Source organism: Rhinolophus hipposideros, assembly GCF_964194185.1.
Source record: "Rhinolophus hipposideros genome assembly, chromosome: 21".
In the NCBI taxonomy this organism is placed as follows: Eukaryota; Metazoa; Chordata; class Mammalia; order Chiroptera; family Rhinolophidae; genus Rhinolophus; species Rhinolophus hipposideros.
Window position 1 is genome coordinate 31,482,830 of NC_138067.1, and position 26,073 is coordinate 31,508,902.

The 26,073-nt window shown below is 45.3% G+C and overlaps 1 protein-coding gene across 4 annotated transcripts; it reads right to left on the reverse strand.

The window, feature by feature from the left end:
- Positions 1-567: 567 nt before the first annotated feature.
- Positions 568-25,622, reverse strand: MTHFSD (methenyltetrahydrofolate synthetase domain containing). Of its 4 annotated transcripts, none has more exons than XM_081031371.1 (8): positions 25,575-25,622; positions 21,772-21,875; positions 20,196-20,309; positions 17,027-17,140; positions 14,106-14,196; positions 7,421-7,533; positions 7,026-7,151; positions 568-3,168 (listed from the first exon to the last, which is right to left on the reverse strand). In XM_081031371.1, exons 1-8 carry the CDS (start codon positions 25,588-25,590, stop codon positions 2,668-2,670), a joined length of 1,179 nt encoding a protein of 392 aa, XP_080887497.1. In that variant the 5' UTR covers positions 25,591-25,622; the 3' UTR covers positions 568-2,667. The 4 variants fall into 4 exon arrangements, with proteins under 4 accessions (XP_080887497.1, XP_080887498.1, XP_080887500.1 ...); XM_081031372.1 differs by lacking the exon at positions 20,196-20,309 and adding an exon at positions 20,342-20,455 and having other exon boundaries at positions 579-3,168; XM_081031374.1 differs by having other exon boundaries at positions 579-3,168; positions 20,196-20,455; positions 25,575-25,609.
- Between the last annotated feature and the right edge of the window lie 451 nt (positions 25,623-26,073).

Consider the following 26,073-nt stretch of genomic DNA (forward strand, 5'->3'; position numbering starts at 1 on the left):
TATCATTATGTGAATTACATGATTATTATCCTGACAAGGACTCAAGAGTCTTGGGAACAAAAAGCTGGGTCACTGAGCACGTGCCTTATGTTCTGAGTGCTCTTCCTGGCAGCCCTGAGAAAGAATACCCAAGGCCTACCCTAGGCAGGATGGAAGAATAGAAGGTAGGGGTAGCTGTTACATTTGGGGTACTTATATTTCAGGCATGTGGTCTTTAGTTTTTTTATACTAATCTATTTTCCAGAGATTTAAAAATGATAAACTCATTCAGATTACCTGTGTGTCAATTTATCTGGATTAGTCCGGCTGCAAGTGACAGAAAACCCAAGTGACCTGGCTTAACCATAGGGATCATTATTGATTTGTATAACTCAACAGTCTAATGCAGGTTGGTGTCAGACACAGCTGGACAGGGCTGTGGGTGGTGTGATCAAGATCCAGTGGGCCCCTCTCTTGGCACTGATGGATGCATTCACATGTTACGTTTTTCCCGGGTTGCTACGTATTTGCCAGGAGTTGTTCTCACAGCTGGGGCACAGTGGGGAGTGAAAGAGATAGGCACAGATTCCTTTCCTGTTCTCCTGGAGTTCCATTTTAATGGTTGACTCTTTGTTAAGAGTCAACAAAAACTAAACAAGAACATGCCACATACAGGAGGTATGTTGGAAAAAAAGAAAACCAACCAAACAAAAAAAAAAGAGCGAGGAGTTAAGATGATCAGGTCGCTACTATGGATTGGGTGGTCAGTCAGCCTCTGACATCCCTGTGGCATGCACAGTGGCGAAATGAACGAATGTGCAGAGGAGGGTAGATTGTTCAGGCCAAGAAAGAAGTAGCCCCGGGGTCCCAAGGCAAAATCCTGGTCTGTTTTAAGATATTTCTCCACCCCATTTCATTCACGACAACTTAGAAAAGGGGTCTGCATTTAATGAGCAAATCTAAATGTGAAAATGTGAAAATTAATACAGCAACTTCATATAAAGTGGAGTTGGGAGGTTAGAAAACTCTCATGCACAAGTCACTCATACCCTTCATCTTCCACAGGGCGTGCTTCTACCGTGTTTCCCTGAAAATAAGACCTAGCCGGACAATCAGCTCTAATGTTGATTTTGGTTAATTTTTGCTCCAAAAGACGCATTAGAGCTGATTGTCCGGCTAAGTCTTAGTTTTGGGGAAACAGGGTACTTTACTGCCTCAGCAGAAGAAAAGGTTCCTCCCTGCCCAGTAACAGCTCAGCCAATGAGCGACCATCATAACTCGGCCAATGAAAAGCCACTACACTTTGAACTCAGTTTCCTCCAATGGACTTTGTAAACAAATCTTTGTTTACAACAGCCCCTCCCAAGTCCCTACAAGAGCACTCCTCTCCTTTGTTTCTGAGGACTTTCACGTGGTTCACCATTAGACCACATGTCCTGAATTGCAATTCTTTGCTGTTCCCAAATAAACCCATTTTGCCAGAAATATATCTATTTGTTTAAGGTCTAGGAGAGATTTTCTTTCCGAAGTCTCCACAGTCTTTTCATTGTAAAACCAATGAGAAAAAGCTTTTTGAAAGAAAGACTGGGTGCCCTGAGAACATTTTTTGAAAGTCTGTGCAAGGCCTGCCCTCTTGAGGCATCATAACGTGCTGAAAATACACCCAGTAAGACCCCCTGGTGAAAAAAACAAAATTCCCAATGCATGTACATTTGAAAAAATAAAATCTCCACTTAAATGCTTATTTTGACTTTTTGCCCAGGATCCATTGCAAAAGCGCTTCTGTTCGGAAAGCATAGTTCAGCCAAAATCCAGCTTGTTTTTTAGGAACAAGGAACTGGAGGGGAAAAAACCTGGAAAACATAAGGCACAGGGCAAATGTGAGTGTGTGTTTGCAGGACTTTGTCTGTGATGGAGGCCTGGATGACTCACTTTCCAAAGCCAGTATCTCCTACGAGACAGCGCATCCTACTGTGTGCAGGGGCAACTGGCAAAGAGTAGAGAGCGAAGGGGTGATCACCCAGACGGAGGAGTAAGGTTAGAAGGGTAAGGAGAGGACAGAGGTGAGACCACTGAACCAAAGGTTCATGTCGGGTCAGCTCTCGGTCTCTGACACCAGGACTGAGTTGCGATAAGCAGTTTGCACTCAGGAGGTTGAACTACTTGAGTTCTGCAATTTGCATACAGTTTTCCCCTCTGAGTGCCAGGCCACGGGTCCTGGGGCACAAGAGCATTTTCTGCTTAGCCCTACTGTGCTTCTGCATGTGGTCCCTGCCAGGGCCTCTTCTGGCAGGATCCAATGTCCACCGTCTCTCAATCTCCTACTCCCCTCAAATCCAGACTCAGATTCTCCTAAATCACTGTCCCCACTTACTCCTACTTGTTTCTCGTTCACTTAGTCCCCTAAACCTTCTCAACTGCTGTCTCTACTGAGAAACCAGCACAGATATAACATCCAGCAGGCTAAAGGACCACGAACTAAATACACTCCAGCCTCCTAAATGTGGGAAATGTTCTACTGGCTAATAGCTCCTACTCATCAGGACATCCCCAGGCAGTAATCAAAGGCGGTGACTTCCTAAAAAGAACTAAACTTTGTCAAAGCAGCTCATGCAGCAACAGCTTTGTGGCATCCTACTATGCAGGCATCTGAAGTTCCACGGAGACCAGAGTGGGACTCGTCACAGATCAGATGGTCGGGTAAGGGTCAGGGTGCGGCTCTCCAGCACGGCCGCCCCCCAGGTCATTGGCTCTCTGCTGCCTGGCCAGTGCCACCGTCAAAGTGTTGGTGCCCAGGCGCAAGCCCTGCAAGCAGGAGATGGCTTGCTGGGCTGAGGCTGAGTCCGGGTAATGGAGGAAGGCCCTGTGCCGTGGTCCCTGCCAGGTAAGCCGCAGTGGGGCTGCGCCGAGTTCTCTGAGGGCTCTCTTCAGCTCACTCACTCGGGTATCCCAGGGGAGGTTCCCAACATAAACAGTGTTAGAAGGCACATCCTCCCCTTGCACGGAACCTGACTCCCGTGGGGCTGGGTCCCAGGGTCTTCTGACAGCGCCCGGGGGAGCTGTCTGCTGGCTGCGGGTTTCCAGAAGGTGCCGGTGCTCATCCTGAAGGGTGACATCTTTCCCAGCCTGCTGCTCTCGGGAGCGAAGACTTCTGAGTATTGGGATTTTCCCCATCATCTCATAGCTGATCTGAAAAAATAAAACAGTTCCAGCTATTCTCCGAGTATCCAAAAGGGACCACAACTTGGTCATGAGGGAGGAGAAATCAAAGTCACCCAGGGGCCTTGGCCACACGCTCTCTCGGCAGCAGTCTCTATGTGCCACATGCACCAATAGATTAGATGTGAATGGTCCCACCTGGCCCTCTGTGATGTGGGTCCCTGACTGTCTTACTCCGTAGCTTTGAAACCCCTTGCCAACATGCCATGGCAGCTGGCAAGAACAGACAGCTTTCTCTACTTTCCTAGAGTCCCAGGAAGCAGAAAACCGAAGGCCTCCTACACAGAGTAGCAGCTAAGGTCACTATGATGAGGGTTACAGGGTCACAAATGGCAACTCCTCTGCTGGCTTCCCAGGATAATGGGGGGGTTTCTGCCTCCATACCTGCCCCCTCCCCCCAGCCTATGCCTTTGTGGGGGATGAGGTCTTTAATAAGCACATGGATCTCCTCTTCTTCCTCTCTACTGAAGGACCATGTCTCAGAAACCTACCCTTTCAAGGTGTCACCGAAAACGCAGACACAAGGCAAGAACACCACCTTTGAAAACAGTTCTTGCAATGAGTCTCAAATAACAAATACTACACAAAATGTTAAGTCTCAACGAATAGGACTTCTATCCAAAGGACATCTTTGGCTTTTTGGCCTGACCAAGCAACAAATATTTCCTGAAACCTGCAACAAAGGAGGCGGTAGGAACCCCAGGAAATGAGGCTCAACTGTGGAGCCCTCCAGAACAGGCTGGAATTGGCTGGGTCCAGCCTGCAATGTGGACTGCTGGCGCCGTCCTGCTGGGGCAGTGGCACTGGGAATGCCTGTGCCACAGGTCAGGCTGAGCTTGGACCACTGAGCCTGGGGCAGAACTGGTTTCATATTGTCAGAAGAATCAGGAGGCAGAAAAGGAACAGAAAAACACTCTTTAGCCCTTTTTGACTGTCCTTATTCTGTAACCACGCTCTCTGTCTTTCTTTTGGGCATGAAGCCTTTGAATGATCACCGTTACAAACAGGCAAGCAGTGGTCCGGACACAGGGCTTTTCACAGACATGGGGACATGAAGACAGGTCAGCACACAAGGTAGGCAGGTACGATTTTTCTACAAAAATAAATAGTTTGACTAGCATGCCTGTTCTCGTTATATTCAGAATCACATGTAACTTAGAACATGGTTCTCATCCTTGGCAGGGTGTCAGGGACCTTTCTAGAGAAGCTGGGCTTTCCTCCCTAGGACTCCCCCACAATTCTGTGTACGATTTCCCAATGTCTGTTCATGGACATCCAAATCACAAGAAGCGCACGGGCCCCAGGTTAAAAATCAATGAATTAGAGTAAGATTTAAAGAGATACAAACACCTAAGAACCGTCCAGTGCCTTCTCACAAACCTAAAGGCTCTTAATTGTCATTAATTTAAGACTTGGATCTCTCTCCCGGTGCTAAGCACACAATACTCTCTACCTCAGCAAAGCCTTTCTGTGGGTCAGAGCCCTCTCCAACTGGACGCTACCCTGGCTCCCTGGCATGGCTGCGTCAGAAGCCGCTGCAGGTGGCACTCGTTCACTCTGGTCCTCAGAATGGTGCAGATTCTCAGCTGCCGTAGAACGACTGTGCAAAGAAAGACTTGCTCCTTCTAATGTTGCTCATTGTTCAGATGCAAAGAAAAAAAAAATCATGTCTACACCATGGAGATATCCACAAGATGTGACTACTCTTCTAATCAAGAGGAATTTTTCACCTACTTGTTCCTCTGCAATTCTTTTGAATTGATTCATCCAAAGGTAACTAAACTCACAGAGACCAGTACACTATGGGTTCGGGATCCCCAAAAAATCCCAAAGATCACCTAAGTCCAGCCAACCCAACTCCTTCCCATGCCCCCACTCTGCCTTCTTCTTAAGAGTTCAGATTCTTGTGTGCTTTCGGAATATTTAAAAACCGATTTAAACTGGTCATAATTTGATTCTGAAAGATTTCTTAAGTTACTAAATCTGGTATTTAGGAAGGATGACCAAACTGAAAACTGCAATGACGATCAGAGAAAAAGTTTGACTATACTTATGTGGAAGAACTAAGTATTACTCCACTCCAAGAAGCAGCTGCGGGAACCAGCGGGCCTCACTGCCTAGTAAATACCGCACTTCTGCTGGTGCCCACTCCAGAGTTCTCAGCCAGGTGACCACCCCTGAAGTGTTGTAACTCCCATGTGTTTTTGCCCAATGGAACCACAGAGCTCCCTCATGAAGACATTAAATGTTCTCAGGAAACCTGACCCACAGGGCAAGGCTCCACACTCAGGCAGAAGAAATCTACTTTAACACATGTCATATGAAGCAAAAATACGTCCTTCTGCACACATCACAGGGCTGGCGCACGTCTCAACTGTAATCAGCTGAAGAATAATGAAAATGTTTTAACCGCACATTATAAACTAAGTGAACGTCTACAGCACTGCTGCACTGGCACATGCAAAGGGATCTTTAGAAATGGAAATGCGCAAACACGTGGCTTTTCTGCAAAACTATTTGTTTCCAGAGCAATGTGTTTACTGGGTACGAGATGACAGGCTAACAGCAGTGCAATCATCCATACTCCCTCACAAGTTCTAGACGGAAAAATCTCCCGACTATGAGGTGGCTTTTGCCAGCTGTTTGCCATCCCTGGACTCTGAAGAACAGCTTGGGTTGACTGCTGTCCCACAGCTGACAGAAAGGGCTCTGTGAGCCAAATGGATGGGCTGGATGTCATACTCGGGACAGGTCCACGGCGGTGCTTCTGTTTTTCCTGGCTGACAATTAGGAACATTTGTTACATTTTGTTAACTTGCCATGTGAAATAAAATATTTTGCTTGTTAATCAAACATACAAAAAAAAATATTTCCACCCCTCTGTAACTAAAAAAACAGTATAAAGGAAATCTGATTTTCTTTTATATGCCACAATCACGCTTCAATGGAGCATACAAATGTCAGTCACTTATAAATATGTATTCTTTTTAAGTGATTAAATTAAAAACCTGTCTCCTAGAAACACACACTAAGTCCAACACAAATCAGAAATCTGACTCTCAAGGCATCTGTTGCCAAACCCAAAAGAAGAGATTCGGGTTCTAATGTTACCTCGGCCACACATTAGTTTTACAATCTGGGATAAGTTGCTTTCTTTCTGGCTCTCACTTTACTTGACCAGAGATAAGGAGACTAAGGAGGGGTGATCTTTAAGGATCTTGCTGGCAAAGATAAACAGAAACACCAGGAGTATTTCTGATATGAAATACAACTTCCACCAAAATTAGTTCTCTTACATGAGACTAATGCTTATTCATTGATGAAAATTCTTTGAGGTCCCTCCAAATGCCCAAGGTGAAACAACTCTACAGAGTAAGCACACTCATGGGAAGAGTGCAAAACCAGGAAATGTGTTGTCTTCCACAGATGTTATTCATGCCTTGAAGTATCCATTAGCCTTCCAATCGCAGTATCTCTTAAGTATAATGTTGTAAACCCACTGGCAAATAGATTCAAGGCATTAGCCCTCCAAGTGGACTTGCTTATTTCCTACAGCAAATAAGGCTCCTTGTAGAGGAGACCTTGAACCTGGCTGCTTATCAGAATCCCACAGGTTTGCAAAGTAGATTCACAGGCCCATGCCTGGAGATAGTGATTCAGGAGCTGAATTGTCCAAAAGCTCATGGTAACTCTCACGTACATCCACACCAGGCCTGGGTACAGCTGCCATGCCAGAGCACACAGTAAAAGAGAAGATGCCTCTAAGCCATGGCCCAGAGCTCACCACAGAACACTGTGGTTCCCCTCAGTGCCATGTGGTGACCCACCTTGGACCACGTGATTCCTCTTGGCTTTGGGCGCTCACAGCCTGTGGTGATGACTCTCGTTGGAGTGAGAATATAGTCCACTGTGAGGTCGTGATCCTCAAGGAGTGCTTCAGGTATGTCGACGACCTGGTCAAACAGAAGTAGGTAAAGGAGCTGACGGGGAATACGGCTCCAGTCGTGTTCACTGCACTGCTCAGTGTAAGCACGGAGCTCACTAAACCGACTGAGGATGAGGCCTAGCTACCACATTCCTCAATACCACCACTCACGACATGGCATGGACTGACAGCAGAGACTAGTCTGCCTCTCTCCCCACCTCACTCTCTCCCTCCTTCCCTCCCTCCCTCCCCTAACTCTCTTAGAGGAGTGTGGTTCAGCTTGGCCACAAGAAGCACCTGGCAGTCGTGGACGATGGTCACCACTGGAGTCGCCTGGCTGACTGCTCCCATCGACACCATCATGGCATATTCAAGATCAGCATAACCTTCTCCCTTCCCGATTCTCCAGCCTAAGAGACAGTGCAGAGAATCGGTATCTCTGTAGGGTCTGGGGAGTCATTCAGGAGTAAATTTTTCATTATGTCACAATAAAAGGACAAACTTGAATCCAACATCTCTGGTCCGTCCATAGAAACTTCCCTCGTGACCCCACCAGAAATGGAGTCAAAGAGGAATAAGTAACAACAATTCTTTGTAGGTCCCTCCAAATGCCCAAGGTACAGTACAATGTATATTGTACATGTACAATATTGTACAGTACAATGTATATTATACATGTACAGAACATGTATAGTGAACATGTACAGTGGTTAACACACAATGAAGTGAACATCGAAACTTTTTAAACATAACTACAAAAGGAAACTGAGCGTGCACTTATGTGAGCTTTATGTTAGCAGAACTACACTTAAAAGCAACACAAGGGGCCGGCCTGGTGGCTCAGGCGGTTAGAGCTCCATGCTCCTAAATCCGAAGGCTGCCGGTTTGATTCCCACATGGGCCAGTTGGCTCTCAACCACAAGGTTAACAGTTCAACTTCTTGACTCCTGCAATGGATGGTGGGCTGCGTCCCCTGCAACTAAGATTGAACACGGCAACTTGATCTGAGCTGCCTCCCAAATGGCTCAGTTGGTTGGAGCACATCCTCTCAACCACAAAGTTGCCAGTTCATATCCTCGACTCCCACAAGGGATGGTGGGCAGCACCACCTGAAACTAAAATTGAACAGGGCACCTTGAGCTGAGCTGCCTCCCGGATGGCTCAGTTGGTTGGAGCATGTCCTCTCAACCACAAGGTTGCCGGTTCGACTCCCACAAGGGATGGTGGGCTGCGCCCCCTGCAACTAGCAACGGCAACTGGACCTGGAGCTGAGCTGCGCCCTCCACAACTAAGACTGGAAGGACAACAACTTGAATCTGAACGGCACCCTCCACAACTAAGACTGAAAGGACAACAACTTGACTTGGAAAAAAGTCCTGGAAGTACACACTGTTCCTCAATAAAGTCCTGTTCCCCTTCCCCAATTAAAAAAAAAAAAAGCAACACAAGAGGAGTTCTTAAAAAGACTAAGAACAACTTTCAACTAGGCAAAATCTTTTTCATCTATTTCCACTTAAAGGGAAAATAAAAACTCTAAAATCAGGGATACATGATTTGAAATGGCATAGCCTTGTCTTGTAAAAAGCCCTGAACAGCTACCCAATTCAATCCTACAGTTCTCAAAGGAAGGATGATTTAAGCAGTACTAGTACAATTTTTGCAAATTCATAAATGATGGCACAACAACAAGGGATTATTATCTGAAGCTAAGCAGGAGAAAAGACTGCAGCAAGACAGTAAACATTAAAATGCCTTCTGGCTCCTCAAATGAGTCCGTACATTCCTCTCGGTAGGAAGCCCATGACAGTGCAGAAACGTTGACTTCTATTTCACGTTAGCTTCACCACCAAGAGTTGAAGCTTCATTGCTCATGCATATTTCTAAAATTCAGATCTAATCATGTCTTTTTTTTTTTACAATTAAAAGCCTTCAACTGTGCACACAAAGAGATAAGGGAAAGACTATTCAACAGAAAAACAGCAAAGGATATGAACAGTCCACAGAAAGAGACAGGCAGATAAACAGCAAACATATGAGAAATGTTCAACTTCACTCATAACTAAATGCAAATCCAAAGGCTAATGAAATACCACTGTTCACTATCAGACAGGTAAAAATATGAAAGTTGAATAGTTATTAACAAGCAAGTGGGGAGAGAGGCCAGGCATACGCTGCTGGGGATATGACGTGGGCAACCTTGTGGTGGGCCATCTAGCGACATCCGTCAGGATTTAGAATCTGCCCTTTGGTTCAGCAATTCCTCTCCTAGGAAGGATCCCACGGATAGTCCCCAAAGGCACACCTAGACCATATGACAAGATGACACCTCATTCCAGTGTTATCTGTAAGGGAAAAACCAAAACCAAACCCTGGAGATAACTTAAATGTCTCTCAGTCAGGGCTATTCAATAGGAGTAGGCCGACCCATCGGCGCTGATGAGCAAAGACCTTGGAGACACATCATCCATGGCACAGGGTACTGTAAATGCTGTCCCTCCCATGAAAGCACACACAGGATGAACACACACACACCCCACACAAAATACACACGATACCTCTATCTCACACGGTGCTGGTATTCATACAACAACACAAGGAACCGCTGACAGTGGGAATTTGGGGAAAGGAGGAAGGAAAGTGCACACATGATGCTTTCTGTGCCATTCAAAGTTTCCAAATGTATGCACGGTGATTCTGTTGTTTTAATCAGGGGGCTATCTGGATGGTGACATTTACAAAACATTGTTTTCTTCTTCATGCATCCTGAGCTAAAAAGAAAAACTCCTGACGAACTTTTGAAAGGAGAAATCTTTGCTAATTTCCCATTGACAGAAGAGTATAGCCCAAATCCTGTCACCCGGCCTCAAGGCCTTGGGAACGCTGGCCCCAACCACCAAAGGGTCCTGCTATATGAACATGCTACTCCTTCTCCCTCTCCTGCTCCACCTGCCTCAAAAACACCTGGCACGCGAGAGCTAACCCTGAGGTCACTTCTGAGATGATGCCCTGCTCGAGGTTCATGGGTCCCTCCTCTGACCCCCACCGATGTCTGTCCTAACTTCCATTTCTAAGACCAAGCACATCGTATTGTAGTTCAGCTATTGAGTCTGCTCCTCCCATTCACTGTGGCCTCAAGGCAGAGACCACCGTGCTGGCCTGGCTGCTGGTCCATGGTAGGCACACTGGAAATGTGTGCTCCTGTGCACCCATCCCTGATGACACAGGTACAGCATCTGTAATTGGGCACAAAGAAAGCAAAGAATAGAGAACTACAACATCTCACATACTAGCTCACAGGGAGAGCTGGGAAGAGAGAGGACTTTAAGGTGAAAATATTAAAGACCAGCATTAAAAAAAAAAACTAAAATCCACAACACTCAAAATTTGGAACAAATGATTTAGAGCATCACTCACTAACACTTTACTGGGAATCTCTCCTGAAGGAAGAACTTGGCTTTGGCCAATTAATTTTCAAAGAGAGCTCTGGGGATGAGTGTGTCAGGACAGTCTCTCCTTTTTTTCTCTTAGAAGGATGGGAGGGGAGCGAACGCTTTCCTAGTGGGGGCCCCAAATCACACTGTACAAGCACTGGGGTGATCCCACCTGGAACCACTGAACCCACTGAAGAATAAGCAGGTTGTTTGCAAAGAGCATCAAACTGGGTCTGGGGCAGAGGCGATCCAAGAGGGGGGAGTAGATAAACACTGCGCCTGCTTCGTTCCATGAACACATTAGAATTACAACTAAATTGTAGAACAATCAACCTGGAGAACCATCTGAAGGCTAGCTGAACAGAAGTTTTATAGCTAATGATATAAAGAAGCCACTGATCAGAGGGGCAGAGACACAAAACGGGTTGGCCCCAAACCTCCCTGTGGCAGTTGAGAACCAGGAGGGTATCTTGGCCAGGAAGGTTCCCCCCAGAGAAGCAAGAAACACCATCCCCATACCGGTCTCCCCAGCCTGGAGTACTGGTGCCTGGAAGAGCCCCCACAACATTTGGCTGTGAAAAACCGTGTGTATTTCAAGCATCCAGGTGGAATGGAGGCTGCAGGAAGCCAGATGTCCTCTTAAAGAAACCGCGCATAGACCCACCTGCTCGCAGGTACTCACCCTGGGCTCTGGTGGAGGGACGGTGACTCAGGGGGTGTCAGAGACATAATGGGGTGCAGGCTGAGGAGTAGGGCTTCAGATCAAGGGCTGGAGGACAGCTGCCATTTTCCCCGTGTAAGGCTTTCCTCCCTTGCAGCCAGCAGGTGGATGCCATCTTTCTTGTATTCAGCCCGCCTCCCACAGGCCAAATCTGAATCTGACTGGCCTGGTGAGCTCCGCAGCTTTGCTCTGCTGACTCACTGAGACCCCACCCAACTCCCCCAGTGAGGAAGGCACTTTCTCGTTGGAGCCCCGCCCACATTGCACTCTTTCTAGGAAACTATCAGGGTCCAAAGGCTCCAGGCCGGCGGTGACTTGCCTTGGTGTGTTCTGAGACTTCTGAGTAGCTCCAGGCCCAGCACTGACACCAAACCAGAATTTACATTAACCTGGTGACCACAACTCTTCCCACTCTAGTGACTCCCTGAGGCCCTGCCTCACCCAACTTGCATACCGAACAAGGCTTTATCAGCAGCTGGACCTTAAGGGAGCCAGTAGGTGGCAGCAGGCCTCAGGGTGTCCTGGATTTTTACAGAGCTAACCCAGGCCCATTATTGGTGGCAGCTGTTCTTGGTCTACAATGTGACCTCTCCCACATGCCTCCAGGTTTAGCACAGGAAATGAACAACAATGGATTAGTTTGCACCTCCTACCAGGTAGTCCCTGGCTGGTCACAGGCAGTAGGTGACCTAGGCCGGCACCAGAGCCCTTCCCAAGATGCCCCAGAACCAACATACTTGGAGGCTGGCTTCAGACCACAGCAGAGCACTGGCCAATTAACCCCACAAGCAGCACACACAAAGAGCAGTCTCAACAGGCACCAGAGCCCACCAGTACTACAAGGAATGTTAAAGGGACTTCTTTGTGATGAAAAGAAAAAAAAATAATTAAATGTAAATAGCTAAATATCTATCAACAATTACTTTCAATGTAAGACTAAATGCTTCAATCAAAAGACATAGGAGGGCTGAATGGAAAACAAAACCCTACTATATGTTGTCTACAAGAAACACACTTCAGATTGAAAGACATACAGAAGGATAGTAAAGGGATGGAAAGAAATATTTCATGAAAATGGAAACAAAAAAAACCCCCAAAAGCTGGGGAACAATACTTATACCAGACAAAATAGACTTTAAAACAAAGGGTATAACGAGAGACAAAGAAGGACCCAATAATTCCACTTCTGGATAATTAACTGAAGAAACCCAAAACCCTACTTCACGGGGCTGTGTGTATCCATATGTTCCTTGCAGCATTGTTTACAGTGGCCAAGATGTGGAGGCAGCCTAGGTGTCTGTTGATGGAAGAATGAATAAAGAGTAGGTGGTACATATATAAGTATACAATGGAATATTGCTCGGCAATGGAAGGGAATGTTCTTGCCATCTGTGGCAGCCTGGATGGACCTGGAGGGAATTGTGCTGAGTGGAGTGTGAGACAGAGAAAGACAGATGCAATGTGATTTCACTTTTCTGTGGACTCTAAAGAACAAAATAAACAAACAAAAAGAAACTCACAGATACAGAGAAATTTTGATGGTTGCCAGATAGGCGGGGAGTGGAAGATAAGTAAAAAAGGGGAAAGGATTAAGTACGAATTGGTTGTTACACAGTAGTTTTAGGGATGTAGGGTATAACATAAGGAATATAGTCAATAACATTGCAGTAACTATGTATGGTGTCAGATGGGTACAGATTTGTTGGGGTGATAGATGGGAGGGGTTGGGGGCAGAGTGCAAAAGGTGAGGGGATTAAGAAGCACAAATTGGTAGTTACAATATAGTCATGGAGATATAAAATAAAGCATAGGGAATATAATCAATGACATGGTAATAACTATGTATAGTTCCAGGTGGGTACTAGACTAGTCAGGAAGATCATTTCTTAAATTATGTAAATGTCTAACCACTATGCTGTACATCTAAAATTAACATAAAATAACATCGAATGTCAACTGTAATTGAAAAAATTACAAAAGAGGGGGAAAAAGGTGAAGGGGAGTAAGAGGTTCAAATTTCCAGGTATAAAACAAATCAGTCACGGGGATATAACTAACATACAGCCTAGGGAATATAGTCAATAATATTGTGATAGTGTGTACAGTGTCAGATGTACACACAGATGGTTGCTGGACTTATCATGGTGATCACTTCTTTAGGTATATAAATGTTGAATTACTACGGTGTACCCCTGAAGTTAATATAATATTGTATGTTAACTATATTTTGATAAAAATCTTTTTAAAATATTTTTAAAAAAAAAGCTGGGCTTGGGGCAGAGCAATGCAGAGGGTGATGAAGTACCCTGGAAACGACAGGGTGGCTTGGCAGAGTACAGACCCTGTGCTGCTCACCTGCCTGTATGGCGAAGCCCCAGGCCTTGCAGGCAGGCTCAGGGCACTCCGTGTTGTCCGGGAGACTGCCGCTTCATGACAAAAACAAGGCTTAGAACCTAATGTTTCCCACATACTGGAGGCTGTCCAAAACCAACTATTTACTGACATACTGCAAATGAATTCAGCTCCAGTTCCAGTCAACTTAAAAACAGAGGGACAATCTTTCACCAACTGAAGAGAGATTATCTCACTTTATTTTTCCCATTGAGAAGAGTGAAAATGCACTGTAAAGGTGTCGAGTGGGGACAGGAGTGGGAGGGGTGGGGTTAACTCTTGGAAATGAACAATAGATGCAGTGGTTTCCCAGGCCACGCCTGTGCCCAGAAAGCTGAAATCACTTACCGTCACCTTCTGCGAGACGAGCAGAGAGCTGGTGGAACAGCAAACTGCACGGTAAGTGGTCACATCCGAGAATTCCTGTTTGTAATCTTACCTTTTTCAGAAACAGCAACAGATCCCACCACAACCAAGTCCACGAGGATCCTGGCGTCCAAGCCCACGGGAGTGCTGTAGTTCCTCACGCCCTGCGGACAGAGACGCGGACCTGAAAGCTTCTCCAGGCTGCCCCACCTCCTAACACACAGGCAATGAGCAGTCAGGGTCTGAATCAACAATGTCCTGTGTGAAGCCAATGCATGCATAGCCCCACGGCAAACACAAGGCATTGCAGAAATGGTATTTCAGGAAAAACATTTTAGGATAATTTCCCACCATTTCTTCCCCAGGAAAGACGCCAGGAGGAACTGACAGCACAGATGGATAGGATATCAATTACATAATATTTAGCAGATCATTTTTTCCATGACACAGAAGAGCATGGAGATTACAACACAGGCTCAAAGGAATCCCACAGAACTGGGTCCAGATGCCTCTCTGCCCTGTGACCTCAGCAGTAGGAAGCTATGTAAACTTTCAATTTCTTCATCTTTAAGATAGGGACACCATCTCTGGCCTCATCAGACTGGTGTTGGAATGAAACAAGATCACGGAGGTAAAGCATTGGGCACATAAGACATGGTGTGACATATTTATTCAATATGAAAGTCTGGAGGCCCTTATCTTCATGTATAGTACATTCACTTCTGAAATATTACCTATTCAACCAAAACGCACCAAAAGTACACCCGTGTATACTAACTAACGGAGGCCTGTATTTAACAAATAGCAAGGCCGATATGTCATGATTCTGATAATAAGGGCTACAGGTAAATCTAAGGAACCAGATTGGGACACTGTATGGAGCGGTACCCAGCAGAAGTGGGTCACTGGGTGTGGTAAGACCCCTGCCTACAAATATATGACAAGTCACTTATGGGATCCGTACATGTGATTAGTCTGCGGCCTCCTAACAGTCAAACCAGTCATCACCCATAGTGCCCCACGGTGGGAAAGCCTATCTTTTCTTAATCTCTCAGTGACCCTGGAGGTAGGCATCTCATGTCCATGGCCCTTGTCCCCAACTCTGTGTTAATGGGCTCAGTGCCTGGCAGCCTTGGTGAGCTGACAGCTGGGTGGAGTCTTCTGTGTTGTAACTGTGTGTGTCATACTTCCTCTTTCCTCACGCAGTCAGCCTCCCTGCTAAGTGTGCCCAGACACAGCGTGAGCAACCAGGAGTCTCCTGATTCTCAAAGTCACGTTCAAATCAACAAAAAGTCACTGATGGGTAGAAGGACTTATCATGCGATTAAGACACCTGTCTGCACACAGGGGTGGTTACCAGAATACTCCTAAGTCAGAATAAATATAATACAAAGACAAATCATGACAGACACAGGTGGCTGGGGCGTGATGGTGGCAGTGAGGGACAAATTCAGAGACTTATCTGCCAGGAAGTTAAGAAGCTGTATCAGAGGCTCCATGGTATATATGCACCGTGGCAGTATTTCTGCCATAAGCTGTAGCAACCAAAATAATAATTGCACTAAAATTTGCATTTGCATTTGCTGTGGCCTTAAGAGTCTCTCTCCACTTTCCCATTTTTCCTATGCCATAAAGTAAATGAAAATCTTTTTGAGGTTCATGACTCTGGCTCTCTGATGGTGATCCAGTATCTCATGTCATAAAAAAGCGCAAACTTTGCCGTTGAATCCTTATTAAAGTTGTCATGAGACCGATCTAGGTTTACTGTGGGCCCAGCCAAACTTTCAGGAGTGCACGTGTGGGACCAGCCAGTGCTGGAGCTTCCCGGGGAACTCCGGGCAATAAGCAGAGTGGTGATCACCTTTCAGGGGGCAGGGGGATGCTGGTATAGGTGGCACAGACCACTGTACAAGCACCACAGCTACGTCTGACCTGGGCCTCGATCCCAGGAAAAGGACTGCTGTTACCGCATGAACCTATGGCTTCTAACTGATCACATTCCCTGTCGGCTCCAAGAAACCTGGGATCAATGCCTGCCAACTGCAGAGGATCACGGCCTTTGCAGTTTTGAGCAGTGACCGGAACCAATGCTATCTCCTGTTTTTCTATTTTTTATTTTCTCTTTGCTCTTTTGTTCTACACATATTTTATTATTTTACTTTAGAAGTATTTTTTGTAAGCCACATCCAATTCTATTTTTGGAATAAAACAGGTTATCAATACATAACAATAAAGCGTTCGATTTTTATACATTAGACTCAAGTGGAAAATCCCTTTAAAAAAAAAGAGTATCTCAATGCCCTATTTTTTATTCCAGCAGATAAGGAGTCAAATGACCAGTCTACTCTAGGAGTCTGAAAAGTCACCAAATTCTATTTCTTGATCTGTAAACTACAAGACAAAGTCCATTATAGTACACCCTGATGTAATATTAGCACACTTTGGTTTTACTACATTGTGAGGCATTCTTGAAAATCTTATATACTCTATGACACACACACACACACACACACAGACACACACACACACACACACACACACACACACCAGCAATCATTAATTTAGAACTGATGAGGCAATTCCTAATTGAACATATTTTGGAAATTCCACGCTGTGTCCCCTATTGCTCTGGTGGCATTTGAGAAAACGCTATAGAGCACGAAACAACGAAACAGGTTAACACTAGAGGGTGCCAGAGTACCAGATAATTTGTTTTTCCTTTCTTTTTTTTTTTTTTTCTTGGTTACCAGAATTTGTAATTTGCCAGTTTAGTGCAAAATAGAAACCAAGTTACAGAAATGGAATCCATGTATTCATAGTTTTTCTACTTGGTTCCCTTAATGACAGGATTGCTGAATACTTTAACATCTCTGTTCATTTGACTTTGTTAAAAATACATTTTAAACTTTGTGGTGTATTTTATGCAATTCTAACTTGAGAAGCTGCGGCTGAGCAGTTTCTTTCCTTGGTGGGTGACTTGTTCCTGGCACTTACCTGAGAGGTGGCACATTTTCTCAGGATGTCTTTAGTTGCCCCAGGGGGTGGTGTGATCCTATTAAATAACCCTGTTCTCAGTCGTGGTGTTGGAACCAACAACGTTTTTTTGCTCTTTTAAAAGAAAGACAACAAATTACAAAATGAAGCAGGAACTTTCTTGCGTATGTTTTTAACATTTCAGGGACAGAAGCAAGTTACTATTATCTGCATTTTTTTTGGTGTGTGCCAAGGAAATTACTTGTTTGCAAACAAGTAAATAATGCATGGAGATCAAGTTTACTTAGAGCCACTACCTTAACCCAGCTGTGGATGAAGAGGCAGGGCATTTGTTAAACTCACTAATTCTACTTTACTTGCCACTGAAAATTGTTACAGGCAAGAAAAATGACAACACAAATCCAAAGGTCTGTTCTCATAAAACTTCCAAACGTAACTTTCCTGTGCCCCCTGTTCTCAGCGTTAAATACTATACAGTTACTGCTTTAATTTGAAACTCGTATAGCATAGCCACATTAAAGACGTAATTCCATCAAATATTTACATCTAGTTTGGTGTTCAATAAATTACAGTCTAAGAGATAAGCACTTGATATAATCAATATTTTATACTGACCTGTGTCAACACCACTTTTCTTCTATTTAGTTCTCAGATTGGGAGTGCCACACGGCTTCTCCCTGTGCAGAGGACACAGAGCTTCTCAAACTGGGGGCTCTGGGCACTTGTTAGAAATGATCAGAAGCTCTGTTAAAGCCCAGCAATCTGCTTTAACAAGCCCACTGGGTCAAACAGGAGAACCACTGCTCAAAGCATCTCCACAGATCATGCAGGGGCAGGCCGTGAGGCAATCATAAAATGTGTAAAATCTTTTGTGTAAAAAGTAATATATTTTAGTTTTTGTGCAGGAGATGACAGCGTGAGACCAACAAAAGGCCTATGAAATCACAGTTTGGCTTAATTAAATAAAGGTTTTTCAACCACAAGGGAAGAGTATTTCAACACAAGTAATGACCACATACTATTTTCCTTTGGAGTGTTAGAGAGTTTGGGGTTCATTTCATTTGCAGTCTCCAGATGACTCTGGCTTACTGCAGATTATGCTGGTTACTCCGTTTTCCGGAAGCTGCTCCCGCCCAGCTCTGTGGATCTCAACCCCAGTTGTACGTTAGCATTCTCTGGGGAGCTTTAAGACTTACCAAGTTCCAGACGTAGTCAGATCTTCTGTTTCAGAACCTGACATCGGCAACTGATTGTCTTCAAAGCTCCCCAGAGGGTACTACCATCAGCCAGGGTTGGTAAATGCCGCCTAGGCCAGTGGTTCTCAGGCATCGTTGCTGTTCTTTAAAAACAGACTCCAGAAACCGATTCAAGGCCTGGGGTTGAGCCTGGGAGGCTATGCGTCCCCAGGTGTGGTCTGTGGCCATGGATATCACCATCCCTGCTTGCACTCAGGTAGGGCTGGGGAACCTGCAGCTTTACCTGCTTCCTAGGTGATTCTTAATCCACTGACATTTCTAGAAACCCCTGATGAGCCTGTAACCCTACAGCACGAGGACCACAGGCATCACTCCATCTTTTTTACCACTACGTCTGTGACTGGCCTAGAGCCTGGAATACACTTTGGCTGTTTATGTCCCCTGAATAAATGAAGATGAGGACTCAGTCATTCTCTCCTGTCACCTGGCTGCACTCGTCTCACAGGATGCCTTGGCTGAGGTCTAAAATCTCTGACACATTCATGACCTTTGATGCTGTGCTCTTGAGGGGCTGACAGGTAAGAATACCCTGAACCTCCCACATGTAGGGAGCTGACTCTGGTCACACTGTGGAATAATTGCCCACTCTGTGTGCTTCACGGCTGCTGCTATTATAATAATAGCTGCTGCTATTATTGCCTCTAGTTCATTAAAGTGATTTATTGACTGGGAAAATAAGGCTGGCAAAAGGGAATGCTTGTGGAAGAGCCTAAACCAGACGCCCTTGTTGGTGTTGAACCGCACACAGAAGACAGAATGATCTCCTACACGAGATGGGTGGAAGAACCAGAGTGGAATCCCTGCACCCCTCCTGGTTCCCTGTAAAATTACTTTCTGGTATTCACTCCACCACCCAGGATGTACGGCTCCCTGCATAACCCAGGTTTCTCAGGAGTTGTGGGAGAACAGGGTCACCACGCTAAGCGCTGCAGCATGAGGCAGAACTTCAAAGAGCCTGCACTGTGACATTTAGCACCTATTCACATTATCAGCAGTGATCTGTTTCAGCAAAAGAACATCACTCATTACGTGAAATTAGTGATGTTATTTGAATGTTATTGCTTTAATCGTTTTGCTTGTATTTAATGTATATGCTTACTTTGGTTTTATAGTTGCCTAAGAGCTACGAGCCTTCAAATTTATGCCGAATTTTATGTTTGTACTTATTGAATTATAATAAATTAATTTAAAGCAAACTTGGGGACCTTCTTTTTTCTTCAAAAAGGCCCTATATACTTAAGAAACACTGTTGTTCTAATTTATATATTTTGGGAACTCAATGTATCACATTTCTTATTCGCGGGTTATCAAGTTTCAAAGATTGTAATATTACAAATACGGCAGGAGAAAATAAACATATTGTAATCTTTCTCTTCTGACGAAGGACATCAGAATTGAGAATGCTTCCATGTCATCGTTTTGAATGTCCTTTATCTTTAAATTTAGAAGCATTCAGGACTTCTGACTGACTGCTAAACAACTGAAAGACTTCTGAGCTATTCCTGGAAAAGACAACTCCAGGGCACGTTCTGCGTGGACAGGAGTCAGAAGTATCATCCTTCTAAATATAGGATTGCATGCATTTACTGAAAATAAGACCTAGCCAGACAATCAGCTCTAATGCGTCTTTTGAAGCAAAAATTAATATAAGACCTGGTATTATATTATTATATTATATTATATATATTATATTATATTATATTATATTATATTATATTATATTATATTATATATATTACATTACATTACATTATATTATATTATACCTGGTCTTATATTAATTTTTGCTCCAAAAGACTCATTAGAGTTGATTATCTGGCTAGGTCTTATTTTTGGGGAAACACGGTACCAGCCACCTGGAGACGGACTTCCTGTCAGTGGCCAGGGCTCCAGTTCAGGGAAATGGGATTTACCTGTAATGCCAACAGCCGAACGCCTTCCAGTGGTTTATCGGGGTCCACTTTAACTTCCTGCATTCTGGAAAAAACTTCTAGGTCTTTGATGTTTTGGCAAGCCAGATAAGAGCCCTGGTTAGGCAAACAGACAGAGTTGCACTTACGTCGAGGATGAAGAAACGAGCATTTTTCTGGGGAGCATCAGGGTTGACTTTAATGGTTCTGGCCATTTTGAACGCCTGAAGGCGTGGGAAATGCTCAGCAGCACGAGAAGCACCCTGTTTTTAAATGCAATTGCATGTTACTCAGAGGACAATTGCAGCTTGAGCAGTTTGCTCCAGCATCCCACCCAGACCGGCGGAAGCGCTAATTCTGAAACAAGATTTAAGAGTCACCCAAAGAAACATCTGAGAAAGTAGTCAGGGTGGAAAGCTAGCCTGGCCCCACTTTATTACTGAAATAAAATATACACCCCAAAAAGTATACAAATCATGAGTGCAGCTTGATGAATTTTCAGAAAATGAACTACCACCTAAATCAAGACAGAGCATATAAATCAAGGTTAGAGCACTAACCCAGAACTCGCTTTTTAAAGATTATTACTGATTCTGTTCATCTTTCACCTTTTCCCTGAACTTCATGTACACTTCTCTTGCTGGAGTAACAAGCACTAAAACAAACCCAAGTAGCAACAAAAACCATCCAGAACTTCGCTTTTTAAAGATTATTACTGATTCTGTTCATCTTTCACCTTTTCCCTGAACTTCATGTACACTTCTCTTGCTGGAGTAACAAGCACTAAAACAAACCCAAGTAGCAACAAAAACCATCCAAAAGAAGTTTTTCAAAGGGACAGGATGGCCTCGGAACCAGCTCGGCTAAGGACGAGAGAAGGGCTGGAGCTTGCTTCTTAGAAGTCAGGTTGGAAAGAGAAAGCCCAGCCAAATGAGGTGGGGGTGTGGGGGTGATGCCAAGTAAACAGGCCACATCCTTCAGGCCTGACAGAGCAATGATTTTGAAAAAGCGCTTTCTCTTTCTCTTTGAAAACATGCATTCCGAAGATTATGAGTTGTGTGTTGCCTCTGTCAAGCAGACTTTTTTCTACGAATACTATTATAAACAGGTATCTTTGATTGTTTTCTATTCTAAACATTTGGGAAACCGGTGAGGCCTTCCTCTTTCCAAGGGTGCTAGCTGTAGGGTTTCTTTCTCAGAGTACAGCACCCTCACTACCCTTAGGGAGCCAATTTTGTGAAAAGGCACAACAATAAAGTGCTTCCAGCCAGGATAAACATTTCACTCTGCATCAGACGGTAGGCAGTAGACTGAGCATCACCTCACGGCAACATACAACCAACCAACCCACGCTGCACAGAAAAGCAAAAGGCCCTGAGAGTCAAGGTTAGGTAACATGATGAGAGATGTCTTGAAACACAAAAACATCTTGGCCTGGTGGTTTGGACTTCACACCACCACTCAGTGTTCACTGAATTTGAATCCACCATGATGACGCAGGACGGTAACTGTATTACTAATGTCATTCATTTAGGAATATCCTGTTTTCCTGTTCACTGCTCCAAGAATGCTTCAGTACCTTGAAGTTGGGAATCCTGTGATGAACAGGTCGGGGAAAGTCAGCTAAATTTTGTGATTCCATGTAGTCCCAAATCTGCTCACGAATGTCCTGTTTGGAAACACCTATCGCAAGAAAGGATGTGATTGATTAATACGGCAGAAAGAAATTCCACAGTGTGTGCATTTCGGGTCCTACTGCACGCCTGCTCCAACTATACCCTCCCCCCTCTACCAGGCTAGACCAGGGTCTACAGCTTCTGATCTCTACATCAGAAAATCAGGGTTAGGGATAAGTTTTGCGTTCACGACAAATCGCTCAAGTCCTACAATAGTTCAACATAACCCAAGTGTTTAATTAATCCAGTTCTGCTAATCTGTAGCAGAACAAAATGCAACCCAAACCATGTAACCCAGCATTCCTGGAGTCCTCACTTAGAGATGTGAGTTCTGCCCCGTCAAGGCACTGTCATTTAACACTCTATGTAGTCTTGAGATGGCTATGATTAGTTTATTTTTGCTGGAAATCTAGTAAGCTTCCTTAACCTTAAGTGATTTATAAACCAGCTGTTATTTTGGATTACCAACTACCACCCCTTTGCTACCACACTTTGCTAGTGTGGGAATCTTTTATTCTACATCCAACTTTAAAGATGCAATTTTAGTCAACAAATACATTTTACTTGATTGGGACAGCCCAAGTAGAATTTGCATGTATGATGTGCTCCTCTTGGAGTGGAGAAATATCAAAAGTAGTTTCCAGTGATGTAGGGGAAAAAGATAAAACCAGCACATTCATAGAGATACATTTTAAAATAGTCACCGAATTTTTGTTTTTGTTGGTCCAAAAGGATATCCTTGTACAGAAGTTTGTTTCAAATCACTTTGATATCTACTAGTTGGTTTCTTTTCATAACAATTTATTATAAGGCCATCATTGTAAATTACGGAGCAAGGAATTTCATAGGCAGTTATCTCATGCACAAGTATACTCTCACTACCACCAACCTGGAAGGAGATTCTGTGCCCAGTGAAGTGCTGTCTACCTGCCCTATGCCATCTAAAGGCCTTTGCAGGGTTACACACACACACACACACACACACACACACACACACACACACATTGTGCTTCAGGGACATGAGCCTCTGACACTGGTGTGAAAAGTCGACTTCTTCCTCTCAGAGAACTGAGATGGCGTTCCCATAACTATAATTATCCAGGCTGTGAAGGTGAGGGACACAGTGTGTGTGGCTGGGGGAACGCTCATCACCCAGGCAGGAAGGAGGGACAGGCTTAACCTCTCAGTCCTCAGTCTCCCTTAAAGGAGTGGAGGCTGCTCAAAAGTAACAGAAGGGCCAAGAGAGCTGGGAGTCACCTGGATGGGTGTTGGCACAGGGCTGGAAGCCTGTCTCATTCTAAATTGTGTGGCTTTGAATTGGGAATAAATTACATTCTAAAAGCTTAATTTTTTGTAAATGGATTTTTAAAATGTCCTAAGGGAGCTATTAGGTTGGTGCAAAAGTAACTGCGGTTTTTGCAATTATTTTTAACCTTTTAAACTGCAATTACTTTTGCACCAACCTAATATAATGAAGAGCCTCTTTCCTCACTGTTTTCTTGGAACCAGGTCCCTTCCCCCAAGGCAATCAGTGCACCTATGTCTTCTTATGAATTTTTCCCAGGTATCTCAGGCTTCACACTGGAGACACTTTCAGTCTCACCCTCATTTTCTTTGCCCAAGGAAGTGCGCTATCCATACAGCTGCACTCACTGCTCTGTACTTTGCTGTTGTTTTTACTTCCTGTTTTGCAGATTAGTCCATATGGTATGTAAAAATACCCTCATCTTTCCATGTAATTGCATTGCATTCCACTATACAGACAGGTCAAAATTAACTCAAGCAGTTGCCTACGGATGGGCAATAGGTGGTTTCCAACCTTTTGTTTGTTACTGATGAATGCTTTTACAATCCCACCCATTTTATAACAATTTGTTAAATGTGTAGTTCTAAGAAGTAAGGGCCACAGCTAAAGGCTTCCACTGCTGATGCCCTCAGGACAGACCTAGATCCTCTTGGTAGAGTGTACATACAAGGCTTTAACAGCCAGACCTGAGCCTCCTGGAGCCCACTGCAAACACTGGTGGTGACTTTGGATCCTAGCTGTGCTTTGAACCACCCCAGAAATCAAAAATGCTTGAAAAAAAAAAAATCAGGTGTGCTTAGGGAACACACATCTCTAAGATGCAGGCCAAGATTATACTGCTGTCAGCCTGAGAAGGGCCAGGCAAGAAGTTTCCAGCACTCGGCTTGTTCTTTTCTGCTGGGAGCTCTGCACTTCTGGTCTCTTCTGGAAAAGTCTGCTCAGCTCCCTGTCCCTCCCACAAAACCTCACTCTTCAAGGTCCAGCTTTGGCACCACCTCCAGGGAGTCTCCCTGTCATTCTGCTCCAGTGTCCTGTGGACCCTCTGTCACTGGGTGTGAAATGAGCTGCAAAGCCCCACTGTCTCCTTCAGCTTCATCTCCCATCGTTCCTCACTTAGAATTCAAAAAGTGGCTCAACCACTGTTGGTCCCTGGCCCCACACACCTCTCTCTCTCTCTCTCTCTCTCTCTCTCTCTCTCTCTCTCTCTCTCTCTCTCTCTCTCTCTCTCTCTCTCTCTCTCTCCCCCCCCCCCCAGGTCCAGCTGAGACGCTGGACCTGGGACTAGCTGCGATGCCACCTCCCCCAGAAAGCATTCTCTGAGTGCTCAGTCACAGACAGATGTTCTTTCTTTAGGAACCCAAAACATCCTCACCATTTGTTTGCTTAATTTTTTCAAACAGAAACAATTACGCTGACATAACTATGATAAGGCTATTTACACTTATAACTTTCACGAACAACCTAGAGGTCTTACAATATAACCAACACTGTGCAGGATACTGTGTGGGACACAAAAAAATGTAGAAATTGGGGCCCTTGCCCTGGAGAGTCCATCACAAACATTTGAGTGACTCCCATTTAGAAAGCAATGGGCTAATTGGGAAAGGGAGAGAATAAAAGGGCAGGTCCTTGCCCTCAGAAAGTTATGAAAACATAGGAAACGATTAGGATAATAAAAGACAACATATGTTAATGTGTGAAATGCCTGAACCCTATTCTGTAATTCTGGGTCAGGTCAGTTGAGGTTTCCCTCTTCTACCATTAGCCTGAAGCTCAGTCCTGGCACTCCACAGGCACCTCCAAAGGTCTTTTTTGTCATTCCACTGTATTAGCAGCATCTGTTTACTGTGCAATTTCCATTCTGCACGTGTATTAAGGGCAGGAATGGATTTATTTATGGTTGTGGAAGCTGGTTTTGACAGACCGTGGCACACCACGAGTTCTAGTATTATCTTTGCCAGGCAATCCTGCAATCAATCATCAAAGTCCAGGGACGCTGGGGCAGGACTCCCCAGTGCCTGGTACATCGGAGACCTCAGAAAGCATTACTTAAGAGGACAGAGATCAAGCGCCCCAGGGTTTAGGTTAAATTGGTGTCCAGTCCTGCCCCTGCCAGCAGCTGTGAACTGTAAAATGCGGAGCATAGGGAGGGCAGATCTCAGGGAAATAGTTGTGATGACTGGTAGGGGGGCCCACGGACACCACCACGTGCCCAGCAGGTAGCCCTCCTTCCTTTTCTCCCATCATTTTTATTCCACCGACGACCGGGTCCCGCATCTGGGTCCGAGCCTGCGGCGCGTTCGCCCCGGAGCCCCGCCACAGCACTCGGCGTCCCCCCGCCCACCCCCGCCCGTCTCTCCCGCCGCCCCGCACCCGCGGGTCTCCCTAGCTGTCCCTTACCCGCCCTCGACTCCATCGCGACGCCGTCAGTATGCGACACCACCTGGATCGGGGGCGGTGCAGCGTGACATCACCCGCGCGCGCTCTCCTCGCGCCTGCGCCCTGGCCGCCATCGGGGCAGTGGCGTTGCGGTGCAAGGCTGGTGGGACCCGGCCAGGCACGCATGCGCGTGCGACTCCGTGGGCCGGGTGAAGTTGGATGCGTGGGGGGGCGATCGCGCGGCTCGGTGCCTGTGGTTTGTTCATGGAGCACGTCAGCAATGAGAGCTTGCTTGGGCGGACGTTTGCGGAGTTCTGGGGCTACCGAGGTGAACAAGCCCCTGGCCTCTCGGGTCCCACTGCCAATTTCAACACGCCCTACCTCTTCTCTGGTCCCCAGAAGCCGCCTCCTCCGGGAAGCCGGCCTTGATTGCTCCTCCATGACGAGATTCCTTTCCTCTGATTCGAATCGGGCTCAGCTGGGGCATCTGTTTAAAATGTCAGGCTGCTGAAGTGGGATT